Here is a 20,032-nt window from a genome sequence, read left to right on the forward strand (position 1 = left end):
GCTCGAGCACAAGACACTCACCTACCACAATTTGAGTTTTGTTGATCTTCTCAAATAGAAAAGTGTTCGGATCAAAATAACAAGGCTATCATGCGAAAGCTAATAATTATAAATTTTCATGGTGATATACCAAATGACACATAAAGTTATATTAAAATTCAAAAGATAATTCTGAAGTGACCCTATTTGTGCTGACTCAACATGGACCCTCATATTTATACCTATTTTATTTCTCTTGTCCCCTAGTGGGGACATGATGCAGCCCGTGAGTTCGTAAGCGGGACCAACATAGAAATAAAATGCTATAAAATTATACACAATTATCACATGGAAATGTGCAAAATTGCCTCATAAACTTGATTTTGACAACATAAATACGATTTTAGTCATGTTTCCGTACACCCCGCAGTATTATTTAAATTACACCTTTATGTATTTCGAATCAAATTTAAATTTTTTATCTACAGTAGTTATTTGATTCATTTTATATCATATGGCCAAACGGGGAGCCAATAGTTAATTTAGTTGATCTCCTCACTGAACAATAATAATAAAAATAGCAATAAGTAATATTTGGGCTAAGAGTAGAATGCAAATGAAAATACTTCATTAAAAAGAACAAAACAAAGAGATAATGAAAAATTTTACATACTACAAGATAAAGTGGCACCAAAAATATATAACATGGAGTTCATGTCATTTTTTTCTTTTTATCTAATCTTTTTATACAATGCAAGACTGAACCCCAATTTTCCTCCACACCTAGTTATGATTAGTCTTGTGCTGGTGGTGCTGGCACTCAACAGGGGCAACAGGGAACCTAGCAGTATCCGTGCAATAGTCGTAAACCATATGGTTCGCCTTGACCCAAATCAGCTGATGACTCTGGTGCACATTCAACTCGGACATAACAGGTTCGTCCCACCAGTACTTCTTTTGTCCATTACTGCTGCACCGCCGAGTATTCTCGGCAGCTGCAACAGTTGCTGGACACGCACAACCGTTAATCTCAAATCCCTTATAGGATGCTACAAAGGGCGCGTGTGACCAATCAGTCTTCACAAGCCCGCCTTGTGTAGCCCAATCATCTGCATTCCAAATCGAACTATACACACCCATTGGTTGATCCTTGGGGTATGGGATTCCTCTGTGCTCTAAATTCGAATGCACACGAACAGGGGTCTCATCTACCAAGAATCTGTTTTACAACAAATTCAAAAATTAAGTAATCAAGAACAAACATTCAAGCTCGATTCTTGAAAAATTAAACGAATCTTTGTGATTTCAAGAGTTAGGATACTTACACAACTTGACGTTGATTCCACATGATGGAATAAGCGTGGAAATCCTTTGATGGGTCGAACCAAAGCTTCAATCTTTGTTCTCTGTTACCAATACCATTGACATACACATTTGTCTGAACTGTGTATGGTTCACCAGTTGTATTGCCTAAAAACTCAAAATCAAACTCATTGTGGGTTGGTCCATCTGATGACATCTGCATAATATTCACAAGTAAAAACAGAGTCCATAAGATAACCATAAATCAGCTACAAGTAGAGATTATTTTCAACATTAAACTCAATCCAATAGTAAAATGAAATAAATGCTTGATTTATTACAATTTACTTAAAATTATGACCCAATGCATGTACTGAAAAATCTGATATAATGTCACACTACTAATATTGTCGGCAATTAGAAATTTCATTGTTCCTAAACAAGTGTTGTTTTAGCAAAAAACAAAAAAAAAAGTTTATGCCCAAAATCAGCGTCCTCATTTAAAAAATTCAAGATAAAAACTAGTACTATATTCTTAAAATATACATTCTATTGGCATGAAATAAACTAAAATGACTGCGAGGAAGATATTAGTTTTAGACTTACATAGAATGCAGTGACAGTTCCAGCAGAGTCACCCTCAACAAGCTTAATCTGAACAGTAACTTTCCCAAACATATATTTGCTCTTTGATTGAAACCCAGTACCTAAAATTTCACAAATAAGCAAGCAACTAAGCAAAACTACCAAAAAAAATCTTGAATTCACAACAATACACATTAAAAAAAAAACTCAAAAAAGTACCAGAGAGATGATCCAATTTCATTCTAAGAATTTCTCCTTCAGTTGTCAAATGGTCAAAAGCCCAACTGGGTTGATACAGCTCCTCAAATTTTGCAGAGCTAACCAAACCCACCATAAACAGCACAACAAAACTCGAAAAAACACAATTAAAAGACACCATTTTTTTTTTATTTCAGAGTTATATGAATTTATCTCTTGTTTAGATGAATAGGCAAGAATAAAATGGAGTGCATTTTATAGCAAAAATGAGAAGCCATACTGCCACGTCAACAAACATTTAAGTGACACGTCAATGTCCACGTAGGACACGATACTCGATGTGTCAGAGGGTAAAAAAAATGAAAAATATTATAGCCGTTAGCACTAATTGGCTTAGCTGGAATTAAAAAAAAGTTGGTCCCATGGTGGGGAACAGCACAGTAGGTGTAGTCACTATTGAGAAAAGGATGAGTACTTGTACTTGACTAATGATAGATTGACACGTGGAATATTACAGCTGGGTTATGGCAGTGTACAGTTGTCATTAATTTTGGCTGTAGCAGATTTTTTTAAAAAGGGAAATTCTTTTTCCTTTGTAAAAGCTAAGTATTCTATTCGCGTGTAGTGAAAAAAAGACACTTCTTTTAATTCGTACAAGAGAGGTTTATAAGTAGACATATATTGATATATGTTCATTTGCTCAATTTTATATGAATTTAAAGATACAAGTATAGTTAGATATTTATTGAGAGACATCATTTATGTATAATGCATATATTATATAGGAAGTACTAAATAACGAGGAAATTTGGTCAGAAAATTGAAAAAACCATAATATATTTTTTATTTTAAAATAAACTGATCTTTTTTTCATTTTTTAATTAAAAAGTATTAAAGTTAAAAGGGTAAGAATATTTTAAAAAGGTAAAATAACATAGATAAAATAGGCATAATACATAAATATGCCATTTAACTTAGCTTCATTTCACATTTATGCCCTCAAACTTTGAATATGCATAAGTAGACACTTAAACTTGTATAAAGTTGAACAAGTAGACACATTAGTTATATGTGACACAATACACGTAGAACACCACGTAGGACAAAAAATGACATGAAAGATCCCATGTAGGACATGCGTGTCAATTTGCTCAACTTTATACAAGTTAAAATGTGTACTTATACACACTCAAAGTTGAAGGACATAAATGTGATTTGAAGCCAAGTTAAAGGACATATTTATGTATTATGCCGATAAAACATCATTTTGGCCAAAAAGATTTTTCCATATTATATTTTGTATGGTTAATATCCTTATATTAGGGAGAGATGATAATAGATATGACGTATTTGCAGATTCCTGAGGACATGTTTAGATAGAAGGGTATGGACGTCGCGTATAAGGATAATAGGTGGTGAGAAGTGTTCTTATTCCGATATTTGGTTGGATACGACTCGATTGTAGTATTTGTGTAGAGTTTTTGAGTATCATTTGTGATTTACTGTGTATAGGTGACTGGACCTTATTGTTCATGTTACGATGTCTTGCATATATGCGCCGCACTTTTTTGCTATTAAATGTTATGTTTTTATTTTGATAACTACTCTTATTTGCTTGAGTCGGGTTTGGGAGGGGGGAAGGGGTATTGTGGAAGCAAACTATTTACCTTCTAGAGATAATGGTAAGATTGCGTAGTACTCTATTCTTTCCAGATCCCAATTTGTGGAATTTCAGTGGGTTTGTAGTTGTATCCTTATGCTTATTATTTAGAGGTGAAATGAAAATTTAAAATTTTTGAGTTCGAGTTCATTAATTTGTTTGATTCAAAATTAATTATTCCCAACTTACCCTCTACCGACGCTCCTTAATTAATAATTCATAACTTCCTCGAAATAGAGAGTGATTCTTAATAATATGAATGAATTATGTTACTGAAAATATGATATTATTACTAAAATAGCAATCATAGATATTACGATAAGTTAAACGTGTTAGAAGATTTATTACTTTATAGATATTGGGAAGCAATCTTTTTTCTAAGGTTGGCCCATGAATAACAAAGAGTGGAAGGAAGGAAAATAAAATGAGGAACATATGGTGGAATATAATTGAAAACACAATTGCAGCCACGTTACATCATTAATCTCAAATATGTAGTTAATATCTTAAATTTGCAAATAAATTTCATTTAGTTTCTCAAATTATATGCAATATATTTTGATTGAATATCTAAACATATTATAAAGTGTTTTCTAAATATTTTCGATTTAAAATTTTAAAATGTACTTTCTCAAACGTCTATTATATAGATAAGTTGCTCACTTAAATATGTCACATTCATTAATTATACAAATTAACCTCGATAAGACTTGAAATGCCATTCATGTTCAAATTGGTGTGAATCTGTATATAAGAGACGGCATATTCTATATAATCTACTAATTTATGTAATGTGAGCTTATAAACATACACACAAACCTTTTCTATGTGAGAAATATTTTATCATGTGTTTAGATGTTTATTCAAATATCTACAAGAAATTTACTACTACAAAGAATACGTACCATATGTTTTCAAAAATCTATTTTTGAAATTATACTTACTTGACGATAGTGAAGAAGCTTGTGGGGTTGTTGGTTACTTTTATTCTTTGCATTTGTTTTTGGAATTTGTATAGTGTGATAATGTCAGTGCCAGCTGCAACTTTTTGCCAGGGCGCACTTATCATACTCTTAACATCTTTTTTTTTCCTCTCTTTATACTATGCTTTTCTTATTTAAAGCTACTTATATAATTTTGAATCTACAATGCACACTTTATTAGTAAGTATACATTTTAGAGCCTCAACATGCATGTGTCCCATATTACACAACTTGTTTAGTGTACTATGTTTCAATTTATGTGATAGTATTTGAACTTCGTTCAAAAATTATATGTTATGAATTTAAATGGTAACCCAAACATTGTATTTAACTCACTAAAATATGAACGGTAACACATAAATTGGGATGAGGTGAGTATCATTTTAAGTACAAAACGAAGAAATATTGTACAGCTGGATTCTCATATTAGTAAAGTAGCATACACTAAAAAATGTTTTTTTTGCTAGGGTTTAGTAATTAAATATAAAGGTTATTCAGAGAATTAATTATAATTACAAAATGATAAAGAGGAATGTAGCAGGTGAGATCTGGTTGAGACTTCAGACAGATCCCAGATTATCCTCATGTTGAATGTTTTATTTACTTCAATTTGCAGATAAAACAGTTGTCTTCCAATATTAATAGTAATATATTTCTAATCGAATCCCTCAAAGAATGTATCCTCTGTATAGGTTTTTTCATTTCTGAGTAAGGTTAGATATCTCAAAATTTAATTTATGTTTATTTAATTGAAGATATAACTTATCTCGTAATAAATTAATATTTCAAACTTAATATTATTTTATTTCGTTCAAAAGATGGATAAATTATTTAGAAATAACTCTGTCAGCAAACCAAACGATCCAGATGATATTATTTTGGATATGTTACCATCAATAAGTTTTTTTGGATGGTAAAAATGAATTTCCATAATTGAAATTGCTTTGTTCACCGAAAGAAATGTACTGTTTGATTGGTGTTGTGTCAAATCTTCATAATTGAATTGCTCTTTTCATTGAAACAAAGAGAATAATTTTTTATCCTTTTTATTTTTTGGGTTTTCGATAAAGGAGCACTGAGTTGATGGATGTATTTTATGAACTTTATTTCTTTAATCTTTTTGGCATTCAATTAATTTAGAAAATTGACAATCAAGTTGAAAGGAAGAAGTCCAGCTACCAAACTATCCCTAATAATTGTATATATATTTTTTTTAATCATATTAGTATGAGAAAGATTGCAACTTAAAGTATTTATATGAGTCCAGATGCAATCAAGTACGTCCAGTTTCATGTATTTGAAGATATGTGTCAAATTTGTTTTAAATACATTGTATCCAAATAAATTCGTATGTATATGGGATACATAATAAATTTCGTTCACTTCCCGCGTCATATGCGAATCACACCAGATATATGTATCTAGTATGATTCACATATATCTGAAATACATAAAAAAATCTCACTCGCCTCTCTCCCTATTTTAGTGTATCTGGTAGCAAAAATACTTGTATCTAAGTAAATCTTTCTCAATATATGATAGAAAACTCTTAATTAGTGATAAGATATTTAATATTTTGAAATAATAATAATAATAATAATAATATATGACAGTGAAGTACGTCTAATTACTAAGTAGTTTCTCCTTCTTTTTTTCCTTTTCTATATTTGATAAATTTCTAGTTCTAATTAAATATGTTTCAAATAGGAATTTGTTTTTTCTATATTCGATAACTTTCTAATTCCAACAATTTAGATGATATGTTTATAAATGACATTTTAGTACCATAAATAACTTCAATTAAATATTACAACATTTAAAGTGAAATTTTACTTATTAGAATTAGTGGAGAAATTTCACGAAGTGTCCAAGTGCTGAAGTGGACTTGCTCTTTTTAAAAAGTGAAAAAATTTGCTACTAGTGAAATTTGAACACATGAACACTTTAAGTTCGTATGTATTTTACTTTTTCAAGGCGTCTGAAACAAATAAGCTACATCACATTTTTGTGTCAAAAGTGTCCAAAATATGTTATTTAGCCAATTTATTTATCATTTTACTTATATATACTGACATAAAGATGGCTACGCCACTAAATTTAGAATTCTATATCTAATCAAAATAAGATAGTTATAAATGAATACGCAGAGAGTAAGTAATTTGTTTGGAGAGAGAACTTAATTAGCGCATGGGTTGACGAAAGGTTTTAAGAAGACATAAAGAAAGCCAAAAAGTGGGACACAAAGTCCATTCTAGTCCTCTTAAATAATTTAGGCTACATATTTTTTTTAAAATAATAAATGAAAGGAAATGGTTAGGTTTTTTTACAATAGTACATATTTTATTTTATTAAATGAGTTTTATGTCTTCCATGCTACGATTCCTTGCTGTCCAAATTTAGTATCGATATAGGTTAGGAAGCTGGACAATAATAGCTTCTTAATGTCAAGTTAAAATCGAATGTTATCGCAAGAAAAGAAGTGGCATTTGAAAAGTGTTCGGAGATCGAATAGAGCTTACTAAATTCAGATTGCACATTGTATAGGGTTCATTCGGAGATGACGCTTCCAACATGATTTTTTCTATATTCAGAGTTCGAATTCGAAACCTCTGATTTCCATTATTATACATAACTAATCCTCCATATGACTTAATAACATTGAGGGATGTGTCAACTTCAAAGTTACCGGCAGAGCATGCCCAAATTGTTATGGGGGTGTATGGGCTTCTGATTCAATGCCCAAATTGTCAAAGGCTTAACTTGTTTTCATTATAAAAGGTACACTACTTTTCAATGTAACATAATTACCATTCAGACGATTTAATTATTTGAAGGACAGTACAACGTATGAGCTTGGTCATTTTCTAGTGGAATTTTTTTAAAAACGAAAAATTGGGGTGGAGATAGGGAAATGGGAGAGAGGATTACAATGTGAGAAATCGAACGCTCACCAAAAAGGTGAGAGTTTAGATAATCCACCAACTAAGTTACTAAGATTCTCTACTAATAAAAAAATAATTGAACGATTATTTCAAACTTTATATTTGGTTGAACACATACATAACCTAAAGTTGATCCAAAATTTTATTTAGACACATCAACTAAATTACATTTTAATTGCATACTCAATCAACAAAAAAACAAAGTATGATACACTCGTTGTTGACGTAGGAAAACAATAAATTAACTTATTACATGAGATGTTTTTAGTTTATTAAAAAGGAAATATATTTTAAAAATTAAAATGAAACTCAAAAAACTTCACATCTTCTAAATAGACAAACAAAAATTTGAAAAAAAAAATTGCACCTGGAATTTATTTTGTAACTTTTAGGCTTTTATGATTTGATTTTTACTTTTTTTGCCTTTTCACACGCATGTTTGTTGTGAATTCGCATCTCGTCAAGTCAATATATTGTGTCAAAATGACATAGTTAAACCCTAATACAAGTGCTTCAAATACAAATTCAATTTGAAGTATCAATATATATGTTTTTCTATATCGATGGTATTCAAATTTACTCTACGACAACCCACAAAATTTAATGTAGTTGTTAATAGCAATAGGTCATTGAATCTATAGAAATCTACTCTCTTCTCTAGGATGCACAAAATTTAACACTCAATATTTTTCATCGTCAATCGATATGGTGTAACGGATGATATTGTTTTTTTTTAACTATTCGATCTGTCTACTTTTAATTGTCATGTTGCGTTTTTCAAAAGTCAATTTGATTAATTTTCAAAGTTAAATTAGATTACATTAATTCGATATTTTACACAAAAAAGTTTCTATATTCAAAAACTATACGAAAAGTACTATAAATTCCAATTTTTTACTTATCAATATGATGAAAAAATACATCGTAAAATGTTAGTCAAAGTTACTACTCCCTCTGTCCCTCATTACTTGTCAACTTTTAAATTGACACACCTATTAAGAAAACAATAATTGACATAGTGACTTTACCATTTTATCTCTATTTATTATGAATTGGGTGAATTAAAAGTTTAAGCTTTTCAAAAAGTTCTATCTTTTTCAAAGTAATTAATCGATGTATAATAGATAGAAAAAATTGTCATTTCTTAATTTGTCAAAATAAACAAGTAATTAAGGACAACTATAAAAGGAAAAATGGACAAGTAATTAGGGACATATAGAGGATTGTTTTGACTCTAAAAAAGGAAACTATGATAATTAACTTTCACATATAGCAAACACAAAATTCATATTTGTATGTTATAGCAAAGTTTGCATAATTGCGCTTCATAGCAAACATATATATGTATAATTCGCTATACATATACAAAAAAACAGTTGTATAATCTTCTTTGGGATACATATACAAAAAGATCAATTGTATAAAGTGAGAGAGGCGAGTGAGCGAGCGAGCGAGATCTGGGAGAGGGGAACGAAAATATATGTTTATATACAATTTTCACGCATTTTATACATTTGCGTTTTTGTATAAAGTGAGAGAGGCGAGTGAGAGAGCGAGATTTGGGAGAGTGGCGAGCGAGATCTGAGAGATGGGAACGAAAATATATGTATATATACAATTTTCTCTCGCTTTATACAACACAAACACATTTTATACATTTTGCGTTTTTTGTATAAAGTGAGAGAGACGAGTGAGAGAGTGAGATCTGGGAGAGTGGCAAGCGAGATTTGGGAGAATGGCAAGCGAGATCTGGGAGAGGGGAGAGAGGGGAACAAAAATATATGTATATATACAATTTTCTCTCGCTTTATACAAACACAAACACACTTTATACACTTGTGTTTGTATAAAAAACGAGAGAGGCGAGGAAGAGAACGAGAGTGGCGAGCGAGATTCACCAGGAGAGAGGTGAAATAGCAACAATTTGCTATGAGGTACAATTAAATCAAACTATATTTATAATATTTAATTTGAATTAATAGTTTGTTATAATATACAATTTTCCCTAATTAAAATGGATGAAGGTAGTAGAAGTTTCTGGTTCAATCCCTGAATATAGAAAAATCTTTGATAAAAAATGTTTCACCCTCCTCTCCAAATGAAGCCCTACACGACACATATAGAGAATAATCGAGCTCCAATACGAATACTAAATAGTGAATGAAATTTTGGAACTTAGAATTGGGTTGGCAGAAGGAAGAAGTTTTGTCCATTGGGGAAAAGAGTAGAGAGTAAGGCAAGTGACGTGAGAAATGTGAAAAGAGGAGAAGGCACACATCTTAATGTCAAACATGTCTTATCGATCTCTGCAAAAATCAGTAAAAATCCAACAAGTAACTTGTGTACCATCAACTACTACATATAGTAACTCTATTATTGGACCCATTCTTTCATTGGGTTTATATTATTTCGTTCACTTTTAATTGTCTATGATAATTATTCTCTCTATCTTATTTACTAGTCAATTTTTAAATTGACATATCTATTAATAAAAATCAACAATTAACATAATGAGTTTATTATTTTATCTCTATTACTTATGAAGTGGATAAATTAAAAAAACTTAAAATTTTCAAGAAATTCTACATTTTTCAAAGTAATTAATAGAGGATATAATGGGTAAAATAAATTTATCCTTTCTTGATTCGTCAAAATGGATAAGTAATTAGAGACAAACTAAAAAGAAAAGTGAACAAATAATTAGAGAGAGAGAAAGTAGTAATTTTTAGCATATCAATAAAAAGATAATTTTTTAATTTGTGTTTTACCTTTCAACATAAATAACTTATTTTTCAAATTATATTAAAAGTATACGTCAATAACACATATAATATGATTGTTTATTAAGAAATGTGCAAAACTTAAAATGGTAAAATAAAAATAATCAGAGGGAGTAATATAACTACTATAATTATGGGTGGAACTATAGTAATGTAAAAATTGTCAGTCGAACATCATTCATCGAAAATTACTGTATGTATAGATCAAACGTTACTTAATGTTTGTATATATAATATTTTGAATACTCTTTTACGCCATAGAGAGTGACAACTCTGTGGCAAGACTCTGCATGAAGTTGGATGCTTAGCTTCTTTCCCCTTGTCCCACATATTTATTCATACTCCCTCCGTCCCTTTTTAGTTGTCCACTTTAGAAATGACACACAGATTAAGACAACAATGATTAGCACAGTAAAGTTACAATTTTACCCTTATGACAACTTTTCACTTCAAAATTACAACCACTTATTTGAATTAAAGTGAAATAAATTGGAGGGAAACAACATACACTTTTACAATTTTCAAGAAGTGTAAATAAGGGTATAATAGGAAAAAATTTGTTGTCCTTTCTTGATTTGTCAAAATGGACAACTAAATAGGGACAACTAAAAAAGGAAATATGGACAAGTAAATAGGGACGGAGGGAGTATTATTTTATGGCTTGCCTTTTTTGCTTTAAAACTGGGCCTAAGTTGTTTTTTAGTTACATATTATTTTATATTTGATTTTAATCATTTTGTTGTGAATTAAAAAAAAAGGGAAAATTGTATATAATAGCAAACTATTAATTCAAATTAAATGCTATAAATATAGTTTGATTTAATTGTACCTCATAACAAACTGTTGCTATTTCACCTCTCTCCTGGTGAATCTCGCTCGCCACTCTCGTTCTCTCCCTCGCCTCTCTCATTTTTTATACAAACGTAAGTGTATAAAGTGCGTTTGTGTTTGTATAAAGCGAGAGAAAATTATATATATACATATATTTTCGTTCCCCTCTCTCCCCTCTCCCAGATCTCGCTCGCCACTCTCCCAGATCTCGCTCCCTCACTCGCCTCTCTCACTTTATACAAAAAACGCAAATTGTATAAAATGTGTTTGTGTTTGTATAAAGCGAGAGAAAATTGTATATATACATATATTTGCATTCCTCTCTCCCAGATCTCGCTCGCCACTCTCCCAGATCTCGCTCCCTCACTCGCCTCTCTCACTTTATACAAAAACGCAAATGTATAAAATGCGTGAAAATTGTATATATACATATATTTTCGTTCCCCTCTATCAGATATCGCTCGCCATTCTCCCAGATCTCGCTCGCTCACTCGCTTCTCTCACTTTATACAATTGATCTTTTTGTATATGTATACCAAAGCAGATTATACAACTGCTTTCTTTTGTATATGTATAGCGAAATATACATATTTATGTTTGCTATGGAACGCACTTATGCAAACTTTGTTATAGCATACAAATATGAATTTTATATTTGCTATATGTGAAAGTTGCTCAAAAAAATATTAGTATTTGTATTCTGAATACCGTTCATAAAAATTCTAACAATGCCAAACTGAACAACTCATCAGGCCATCACCCAACCCTTTTTTTTTATTTGTGCTTCTCAATATTCATTCAATAATTCCAAATTTATAATTCCTTCGGACTAACCTGAATTCTTTGTATTAAAAATTTCTTTTATTTTGAAATTAAAACAAATCCGTCTAACATGTGTTATTCTAACAACCAACGACGAGCACCTTAATATACAATCACTCAAAGGAGTTCAAGTCTTTCATAAATAAACTACGAGGTGCTTGTACGTAGTACATTTTTATAAAATATTTGTAAAAATCATGACAAATAATTCAAATCAGAGAAAACAATAGCTAAACTAATTAGATCTTTAATAGTGACATAATTCTTTTAATTTTTCGAAATGTATAAGTTAAAGAAAGGACAAGTAAAAAAGAACGGAAGGAGTCATTTTACTTTATAAGTGCATTAGAGTTTGGAGATTTGAGAAGACATAGAAAGTCTCAAATGTAACACGTGATAAAAAGACGACTTTTTCATGGAAAACCAAATATCTATACAATGCACGTGAGACTGTTGAATTATATGCACCCGTATTTGCACATCAATACACTACTCTCATCCGTTAGTAACAACGATTTTCACATATTGTGTTATTTGATCAACCAGGGTTATGGTGGAATAATAAGTATTCTTTCATTTTAAATTAAATGGTCTCGAGGTTGAGTTTCCATGGATATGGCGTTGTCTTTGTGTTAGAAAGCGTTTTACCAATGTGTGACTTCCCGATGCGAATCTAAATTTAGTTGAGCACCAATATCACTAGAGGCGGAGCCAGTATGAGGAGTTTGGAGGTTCTCAATTTCCAATAAGGAAATGCAGCTCAACTTTAACGATTATTATATAAGTAATTTTATATATATAAAAAAAGGAATCTAGAGTGTCCAAGCAACACACAGTCACACACCCTGAAATTGGTAATGAGCCTAATCTTGTTGGATATAGCTTCTTGGGCCGGCCCATAATTAGTGTTCTGGCCCACAGGAGATGTCGAATGAAGCTGAAATGGGCCTAATGTTCGTTGAATGTAACTTCAGCCCACAGTAGATATTGAACCAGGAAATACATAGGGAAAATTGTATAAAATAAGCAAAATATTAATTCAAATTAAATGTTATAGTCATAGTTTATTTTATTTGTAATTCGCAGCAAACATTCCATTTTTTCCATCTGATTCGGTTTACAATTAGCCATTTTATACATTTCGGTATAAAATGTGTTTGTATAAAGCGAGAGAAAAGTGTATATACAAATACAAATACATATAGTTTCGTCATAAAAAACTTATAATTATATAAATACAGATCTTATTATACAAATTATAATGTATAAATGAATTTATACAAAACTGAACAATTTGTATAAGATTAGATTTATCTAAGAATTATACAAATCAAAAGCTCCATAGCAAACATAAAATTTGCTATGGAGCGCAATTATGCAAACTATAGCTATAACATAAAAATATGATTTTTATGTTTGATATATGTGAAAGTTTCTCAAATACGTATGTTGTTGGAACAATGGAAATTAAAACACCAGTTTTATTATGTATGCTCTCTCTTTCTTGGAATGACTCGCCCGGTTCACGGGACTACTGGCTTACCAAGCTCTTATCCAGTGCTCTTGTCGCACATTTGGCGGGCAGAACACTCGTTTATCCGATTTTTCTCTACTCTCCTGTTACTATAGCCATGAGCGATTTATATCTCCAACTCACAAGTCACAATTATAGTTTGTGATCAATTTTGAATATGATATAACATATGTTTGATAATAAGAGTGTGATAAACAATAAATGAGAAATTTAAATTAATTTATTTTCAAATTTATAAATGATTCATTCTTTTCTATATGAACTAGCTAGTAATGAAATAGTGTCAAGTAAAATGATTTTGAATACACCAATAAGTATTGTATCAAAATATTATTTCTCGATTCTTAACATTTAAGTATACAACTGCTAATATAGGATTTTCACTTAGGAGTTTGATAAATAACAATGTGGTGTCTAGGATTTAAACTTGAAATCTCAAAATAAATTTTCAACCTCCTAATGATTGAGTCAATCTCTTATTTTATGTTCTAAGGAATGAATTCAAAATCTATATATGCATAAAATAAAAAAGTAAAAAAAACTCATCTCACATATACATAAATATAATATAATTTTTTGTCAAGAAATTTGGGTGAACACCCTCCCGACCCCTATATACCCCCTCCAAACATGGATGAGTAGGAAAATCGAAGTAATTTGTTTTAGCAAAAATTAGTTTAGTATTCTTTCCAACACTAGCAAAACGAAACATATTCATAATTCAACCGCAAATATCATTAAATTAACTTGCATCATCTCTTTTTCAAAGTCTAAGTACATTTTAAAGTCTCATAATTTTACCTTATAACAACCTCAAGCTGGAATATATTTTGGAATACAAAAATGTTCAATTAACTATAAGATTCTAACTAATTTGATCTTTGCTGTAATATTTGATTTTATGTATCGAAGTACTATCTGATGTTTACCTTTTTAATTAGATTAAATATTAGAGGTGAGGCTCATCTCCTAAGGTAAGTCAATTAAAAAGAGGTTAATGACAGTTTAGCTACTGTTAATAACGGCTTTATGACGCCTTAACCCTGTTGGTCGGTTCTGTAGGGAATAATGTTTTATTTTAAATTACGATTATCAGTAACAATATTCGCTCTATGAATTAAATTTATTAAACAATGTCGTGGATTTTAGACTCTACGTCTGTTTATTTTTATTTGTTCACTTTGAACTTTGTACGTCACCAAAATAGCATATTAATATGAATATTTTAACATAATATTCATATTAATTGATATTTAATACTAGGTGTTGAAAAAATAATCTGAAAAATAACTAATTAATTTTACATTAAAGCATGGGAAAAAATAATTTTCCTTTCTTGGTATAGTAAAAGTGAAGGGTAAAAGTGGAAAAAAAATATTATTTTAGACTAGTGGATAAGTAAAAGTGAATAGAAAAAGTAAAATTCATTTTAAGTTACTCTACCAGTACTTTTACTCCCTCATGTCTATTTTAGTTAGCGCGCTTATTAAGAATAATCGATTAAAAATAGGTATATTACTTTTCACTAACCTTATTGAATATATGTGGAAAGAGATTAATATAGTAAAGAAAGAATAGTATTAAATTGAAATAAAAAAAAAATATATAAGGACCTTTTGAATAAATGTTTTTTTAATGGGTGTGAAGGAAAAAAAAATATAGCAAGTTAAAATATATAAGGATGCAGATGTTTAACAGAGATTTTATATGGTTTATATGCTAATTATTAACAATGTTAATCCTTAATTAATCTGCATGGCAACTACTAAGTTGACTTCATTATAACTACGTGACGGTAAAGATTCTTCTAAGTTCTTGTACGACTAACTATATAATAAGGAAAATAATTGAGTTAGGTAAGAAAGAGTTTCTAGAGAAAAAAAGGGCGGGAGATGGCGGAGTCAGGATTTTCAATATGGGAATTCAAAATCTGTAGAAATAGACACACGAAGTAATCGAAGGGGTTCAACATTTACTATATATACGTAAAAAAAAAAAAAAAAGGGACGGGGGGAGGGGTAAGAAAAGAGTTAAAAGTTACGTGTTTTAAAATAATACGGTATTTTATTTTGTAGTGAAAAAAGACTATTTTTAGTAGTGTCCCAACTCACTAAACTTTATATTCCATTATATAGTACAATATAAAATTATATTTTCATAGACATTAAAGTAATTTAATTTTACATATTATAATAGTAAAGTACTGAATCTTTCCTGCTAATAACAACAAAACTACCGATCAAGGTGAATTTAATGTTATACTATGGGAAATTTAGAAGTTGTTAGTTACTTTAATGTGACAAATTAAAATAGTTTCGTAATTTTACTATCACGTTAAAAATAAAGTTCATTAATCATACACGAAAACAAACCTAAGTTCCGAGTTAACTATTGAGACTTTCAAAGACCCCCATGACAATATTAATCGTCTAATCAAGTAAACTCACTTACTTTATGGATACCATCAACCATAGTATGAGACAAATATCCACAGCCAGTTTTCACACTTTGTTTCAGAAAAGTCTGTTTTTTTCAAAATTCCTTTTGCTGGCTGTTCTGCCCCTCCAACAAATGCAGTGGGGTTGGGTAAGAATATCAATATGAAAAATTCAGTTTTTTGATAGAAACTTCTCATCTTTATGTAGTAAGAGATTCTTTTACTTGTTTTATAGACAATTTTTACAACTAGCATCATGCCATTGTCTCATTGTGAGAATGAAATGGAAAGTGACTTTACCTTATCATCCTTCTGCCACAAATCTCAGGGAATTATCAGATTTTTTTTTATTTTTTTAAACTTTTATGCCTCAAATTATAATTCAGCTTTTCAATTGTTCTTAATTCCTTTTTCCATACCTATATGCTCAAATACTTTCTGATTAGTCCAAATCATTCTACTATTGGCAGCCAGAAAAAAGTAAGTGGTGGGGTAAAACTAGTATGTACTCCCTCTGTCCGACTTTATATGGAATAGTTTGACTTGTCACAGATTTTAAGAAAGGTTTTTGAAATTTGTCATCTAAAATAAGTGTCATATTATGTGACTGTAAATCATTTTCTTAAGGGTAAAAATAACATTTTAATGTAAATTTGTTACTAAATATAGAAATATATCATTACTTTTGGAACTGACTAATAAAGAAAGTGAATCATATAAAATGGGACAACTAGAGTAGTAGTTATAGTACACTTTGCTATTTACATACAACATTTCAAAAAATAATAATATTAATAAAGTAAATAAATCAAGAACATAGCCTAGGTAATGATCTAGCGTTATTATGGCTTGATATTCTTGATTTCAACATCTTTGCCATTTGATTTTGCATTTTCCTACAAGCTTTTTCCAATTCTAGTACTCTCCATTGCATGCCTTGTAAATGTTCTTTGAGCTTCTCATTCTCTGTTGAAAGATCTAGCTTTCCCGCGTATAGCACGATTTGTTGATCTTCATGTCCTGGACTTCCTGTTTCCACGAAACTACAAGGCGAATCGAGGTATGGACTGGCTTGATTGGTTTCTTGAAGTAAGCTTTTGAGCTTTACTTGCTGAGTTATGAGAGCTTGTCCAGCAGATTTTGAAGGGAACTTTTTGTTACAAGCAAGGTGGCTACAAGCCTCGGATGACAACTTCTCGTAGCTCAGTCCACTACATACTTTCATCTTTTCCTCTTCGGATAACCCTGAATGGACCTGCAATTTGTCATCGATGATCAATGTTTGACAAATCATCTAAATATCGAAACAATGACTAAATAATTTGCCATAATCTTGAACACGAAGTAATTGTATCAGTCTAAATAAGCATCAAAATGCAAAGAAACAAGTGATGAATTGAAGGCCTCTTATACCTCGAGATACATAACCGTGGCATGGTATATTGCATCATATGAGTCCCTAGCAGACTCGGGGAGCGACCTGACCAGGGCAAGGAACTTGGAAGGTTTTAGGCATGGATCAGGAGCTACTTCTGCTATGTACAAGTCCATCAAGCTAGCAACTTTCCTCAATCGAGTTAACGGAACACAACATGCCCCTTTGCTGATGAATGATTTCAATAACCTAAGAAGTAAATTTACATCATATAAATAACTCGATCCAACAGGTGACGGGAGCAGGAGGTTATCCAAAGTCGCTTGATCCAACTGGAAGCCAATCATGCTCTCTAACTTGTTCCTGGAGCACTTACTTATCTTTAAATTCAGAGTAATTCGAAGCATTCCAAATAAGGTTTTGAAGGAAATGCAGCTTAAATCTAGCAAATGAAGCATCTCAATAACAGTCTCCATGGTCTTGCATTTCTCGTCCATCGTTTTGGCCGCTGAAAATCTTGATTTTTGGTAATAGAACAGGAACTTACTAAGAATACCATGGTCAAGGTTTTTGGATACCATTTGCTTTACCAAAGTTTCTATCAAAAAGGGCTCAAATGAACCAAGATCCTCAAACCACCATGTTGCCCGAAATGCACTATTTCTCAAGCTCTCTGTACTTTTCGTATCACATGACAACCGAAATCCAGAGCTGTCAGCAGAAGAAGTTGACGGACAAGGGCTGGTTTCACACGAAGACGCAACCCTCCCAATAAGAGAATCCAGGTATTTATCAATTACACCTGAAGAACTTGCCACAGGCATCAATTTTTGACACAATCTTAGAGCATCAAGAAGCTCAGACCAAGACCAATACCTAACATCTTCGAGCGATTTCTCAGTTAGTTCAAACAGATTTTGGTTCCCGGATACAGATTTCTCCATTTCCATATAAGAGGCAGCACAATATAGAGTTGAAACATTAATAGAATTTATCTCAACCTTCCCTTTGCTGTAACAAAATCTTGTAATTAGCTCAAAACTCTCAGCTCCACCAGGAAAGTCATGAAATATCACCTTTAGATAACGCGTCCCTCGTTTTGATTTTCCAAACAATTTGTTTATTCTCCCTGAATACGAACATATAACCTTCTGCACAAATTTACAACAAAACACAATCAAATAACCTAACTAGCATATTCAGCAAACCAAGAATGATACTCAATAGTTATTTAGCTAGGGACCATCTTAAGTACTATTTAATAAGATTACATTAGTAATCATTCAATCACTTTCATAATTTAAGATATAAGAACATTATCAAGGGCATTAATTAAAATCACAAAAAGCAAAACTTAATTGAATAATGTAAAAGAATTTCCAAAGGAATGATGACAAGTCGTTATACTAAAATTAAATTGACGAAGAAAAGTCTGTGATATCCCAGCAAAGTAGGGAAAGCATAGTAATGAGTTGATTTGAGAGCAACCTTTTTGGGCACTCTAGAAAGATGTGAAAGAAGCAAAATTTGGGCCAAGAACATTTAAACCTCATAATAATAATAATGGGAAAAGACATAAATTCCCCACTAACTTGTCTCGAAAAGTCAGTAACACATTAAAACTATCCTGGTGACCTATTACATACCTAATCTTGTTTAAAATGATGAGTTCAGGGCAATTTCGCATCATCAATAATAAATGAGTGGAAACATACCAAAAAAACAAACAAAAGTGGCGGTGGTTTTACAAATCATATTGGAGAAAATTAAAGTGGCCAAGAAATAGTACAAACTTATCCCCACACATGAACAATGTAGGTACAAAATTTAATTTTGTGTTAAAAAATAAGTAGCAAAAGTTAAGAACAATAATGTAGAAAGAGTTAAAAAACAGCAAAGAAAACATATAGGAGAATGATCATGAACTTCACAATAGCACAAAATGGAGCCAGACAAACTCAAACTAAACTTAAAACCAGTCTATATTGCTCGAAATCTTCAAAAATATCGAGAAAATTAGTGTCCGTCCGAACAACTAATGGAAAAAAAACACAATTTTGAATACAGAAATTGGACACAATAGAGGAACCAGCCTATATTGCTATGTGTGGCAACATTTTCAGAGAGTCCGAGCAACTATGGGAAATAAGCACAATTTTGCATACAGAAATTGGACAAAACAGAGGAACCAAGAACAGAGAATTAGAAATGAAACAGAATAACACTAATTGAGAACAAAGCTTGTTGTTATTTACAAAGGACAAAAGAAAAGAAAATTTACCTTATCAACCATAAAGATTTGTTCACCATTAACATCCACTTGAAGATCACAAGAAACATCCATTAGAGTCAAATTAAGAGTCCCTTTTGGAATTTACTTGAATAAAAAACTAATCTTGGAAAATACCCACATAGATTTGAGAAGAAAACAAGAAGTTATTCTGAAATAAGGATAAAGACAAATGGAAAAAGATGTGTTCTTGATAATACAAACTGAGAATAATAATAAAAGCTTAGAGAGACAAGAGTATGGGTGAAGCAAAGAAGGGGTGTCTCAAGGACAGAGTTAAATAACAAAATATATAAATGCATATAATAAAAGGG

The 20,032-nt window shown here is 31.0% G+C and overlaps 2 protein-coding genes across 2 annotated transcripts; both read right to left on the reverse strand.

Moving 5' to 3' along the window:
* Positions 1–662: 662 nt before the first annotated feature.
* LOC125817761 (xyloglucan endotransglucosylase protein 6) lies at positions 663–2,290 on the reverse strand. The gene is made up of 4 exons (XM_049497308.1): positions 2,086–2,290; positions 1,888–1,988; positions 1,305–1,498; positions 663–1,198 (listed from the first exon to the last, which is right to left on the reverse strand). Exons 1-4 carry the CDS (start codon positions 2,243–2,245, stop codon positions 763–765), a joined length of 891 nt encoding a protein of 296 aa, XP_049353265.1. The 5' UTR covers positions 2,246–2,290; the 3' UTR covers positions 663–762.
* Positions 2,291–16,713: 14,423 nt separating this feature from the next.
* Positions 16,714–20,032, reverse strand: LOC125817759 (BTB/POZ domain-containing protein At3g22104). The gene is made up of 3 exons (XM_049497306.1): positions 19,710–20,032; positions 17,467–18,579; positions 16,714–17,308 (listed from the first exon to the last, which is right to left on the reverse strand). Exons 1-3 carry the CDS (start codon positions 19,770–19,772, stop codon positions 16,862–16,864), a joined length of 1,623 nt encoding a protein of 540 aa, XP_049353263.1. The 5' UTR covers positions 19,773–20,032; the 3' UTR covers positions 16,714–16,861.

This window comes from Solanum verrucosum, unplaced genomic scaffold (assembly GCF_900185275.1).
Source record: "Solanum verrucosum unplaced genomic scaffold, falcon-dt-bn FXZP01000280.1, whole genome shotgun sequence".
Classification (NCBI taxonomy): domain Eukaryota; kingdom Viridiplantae; phylum Streptophyta; class Magnoliopsida; order Solanales; family Solanaceae; genus Solanum; species Solanum verrucosum.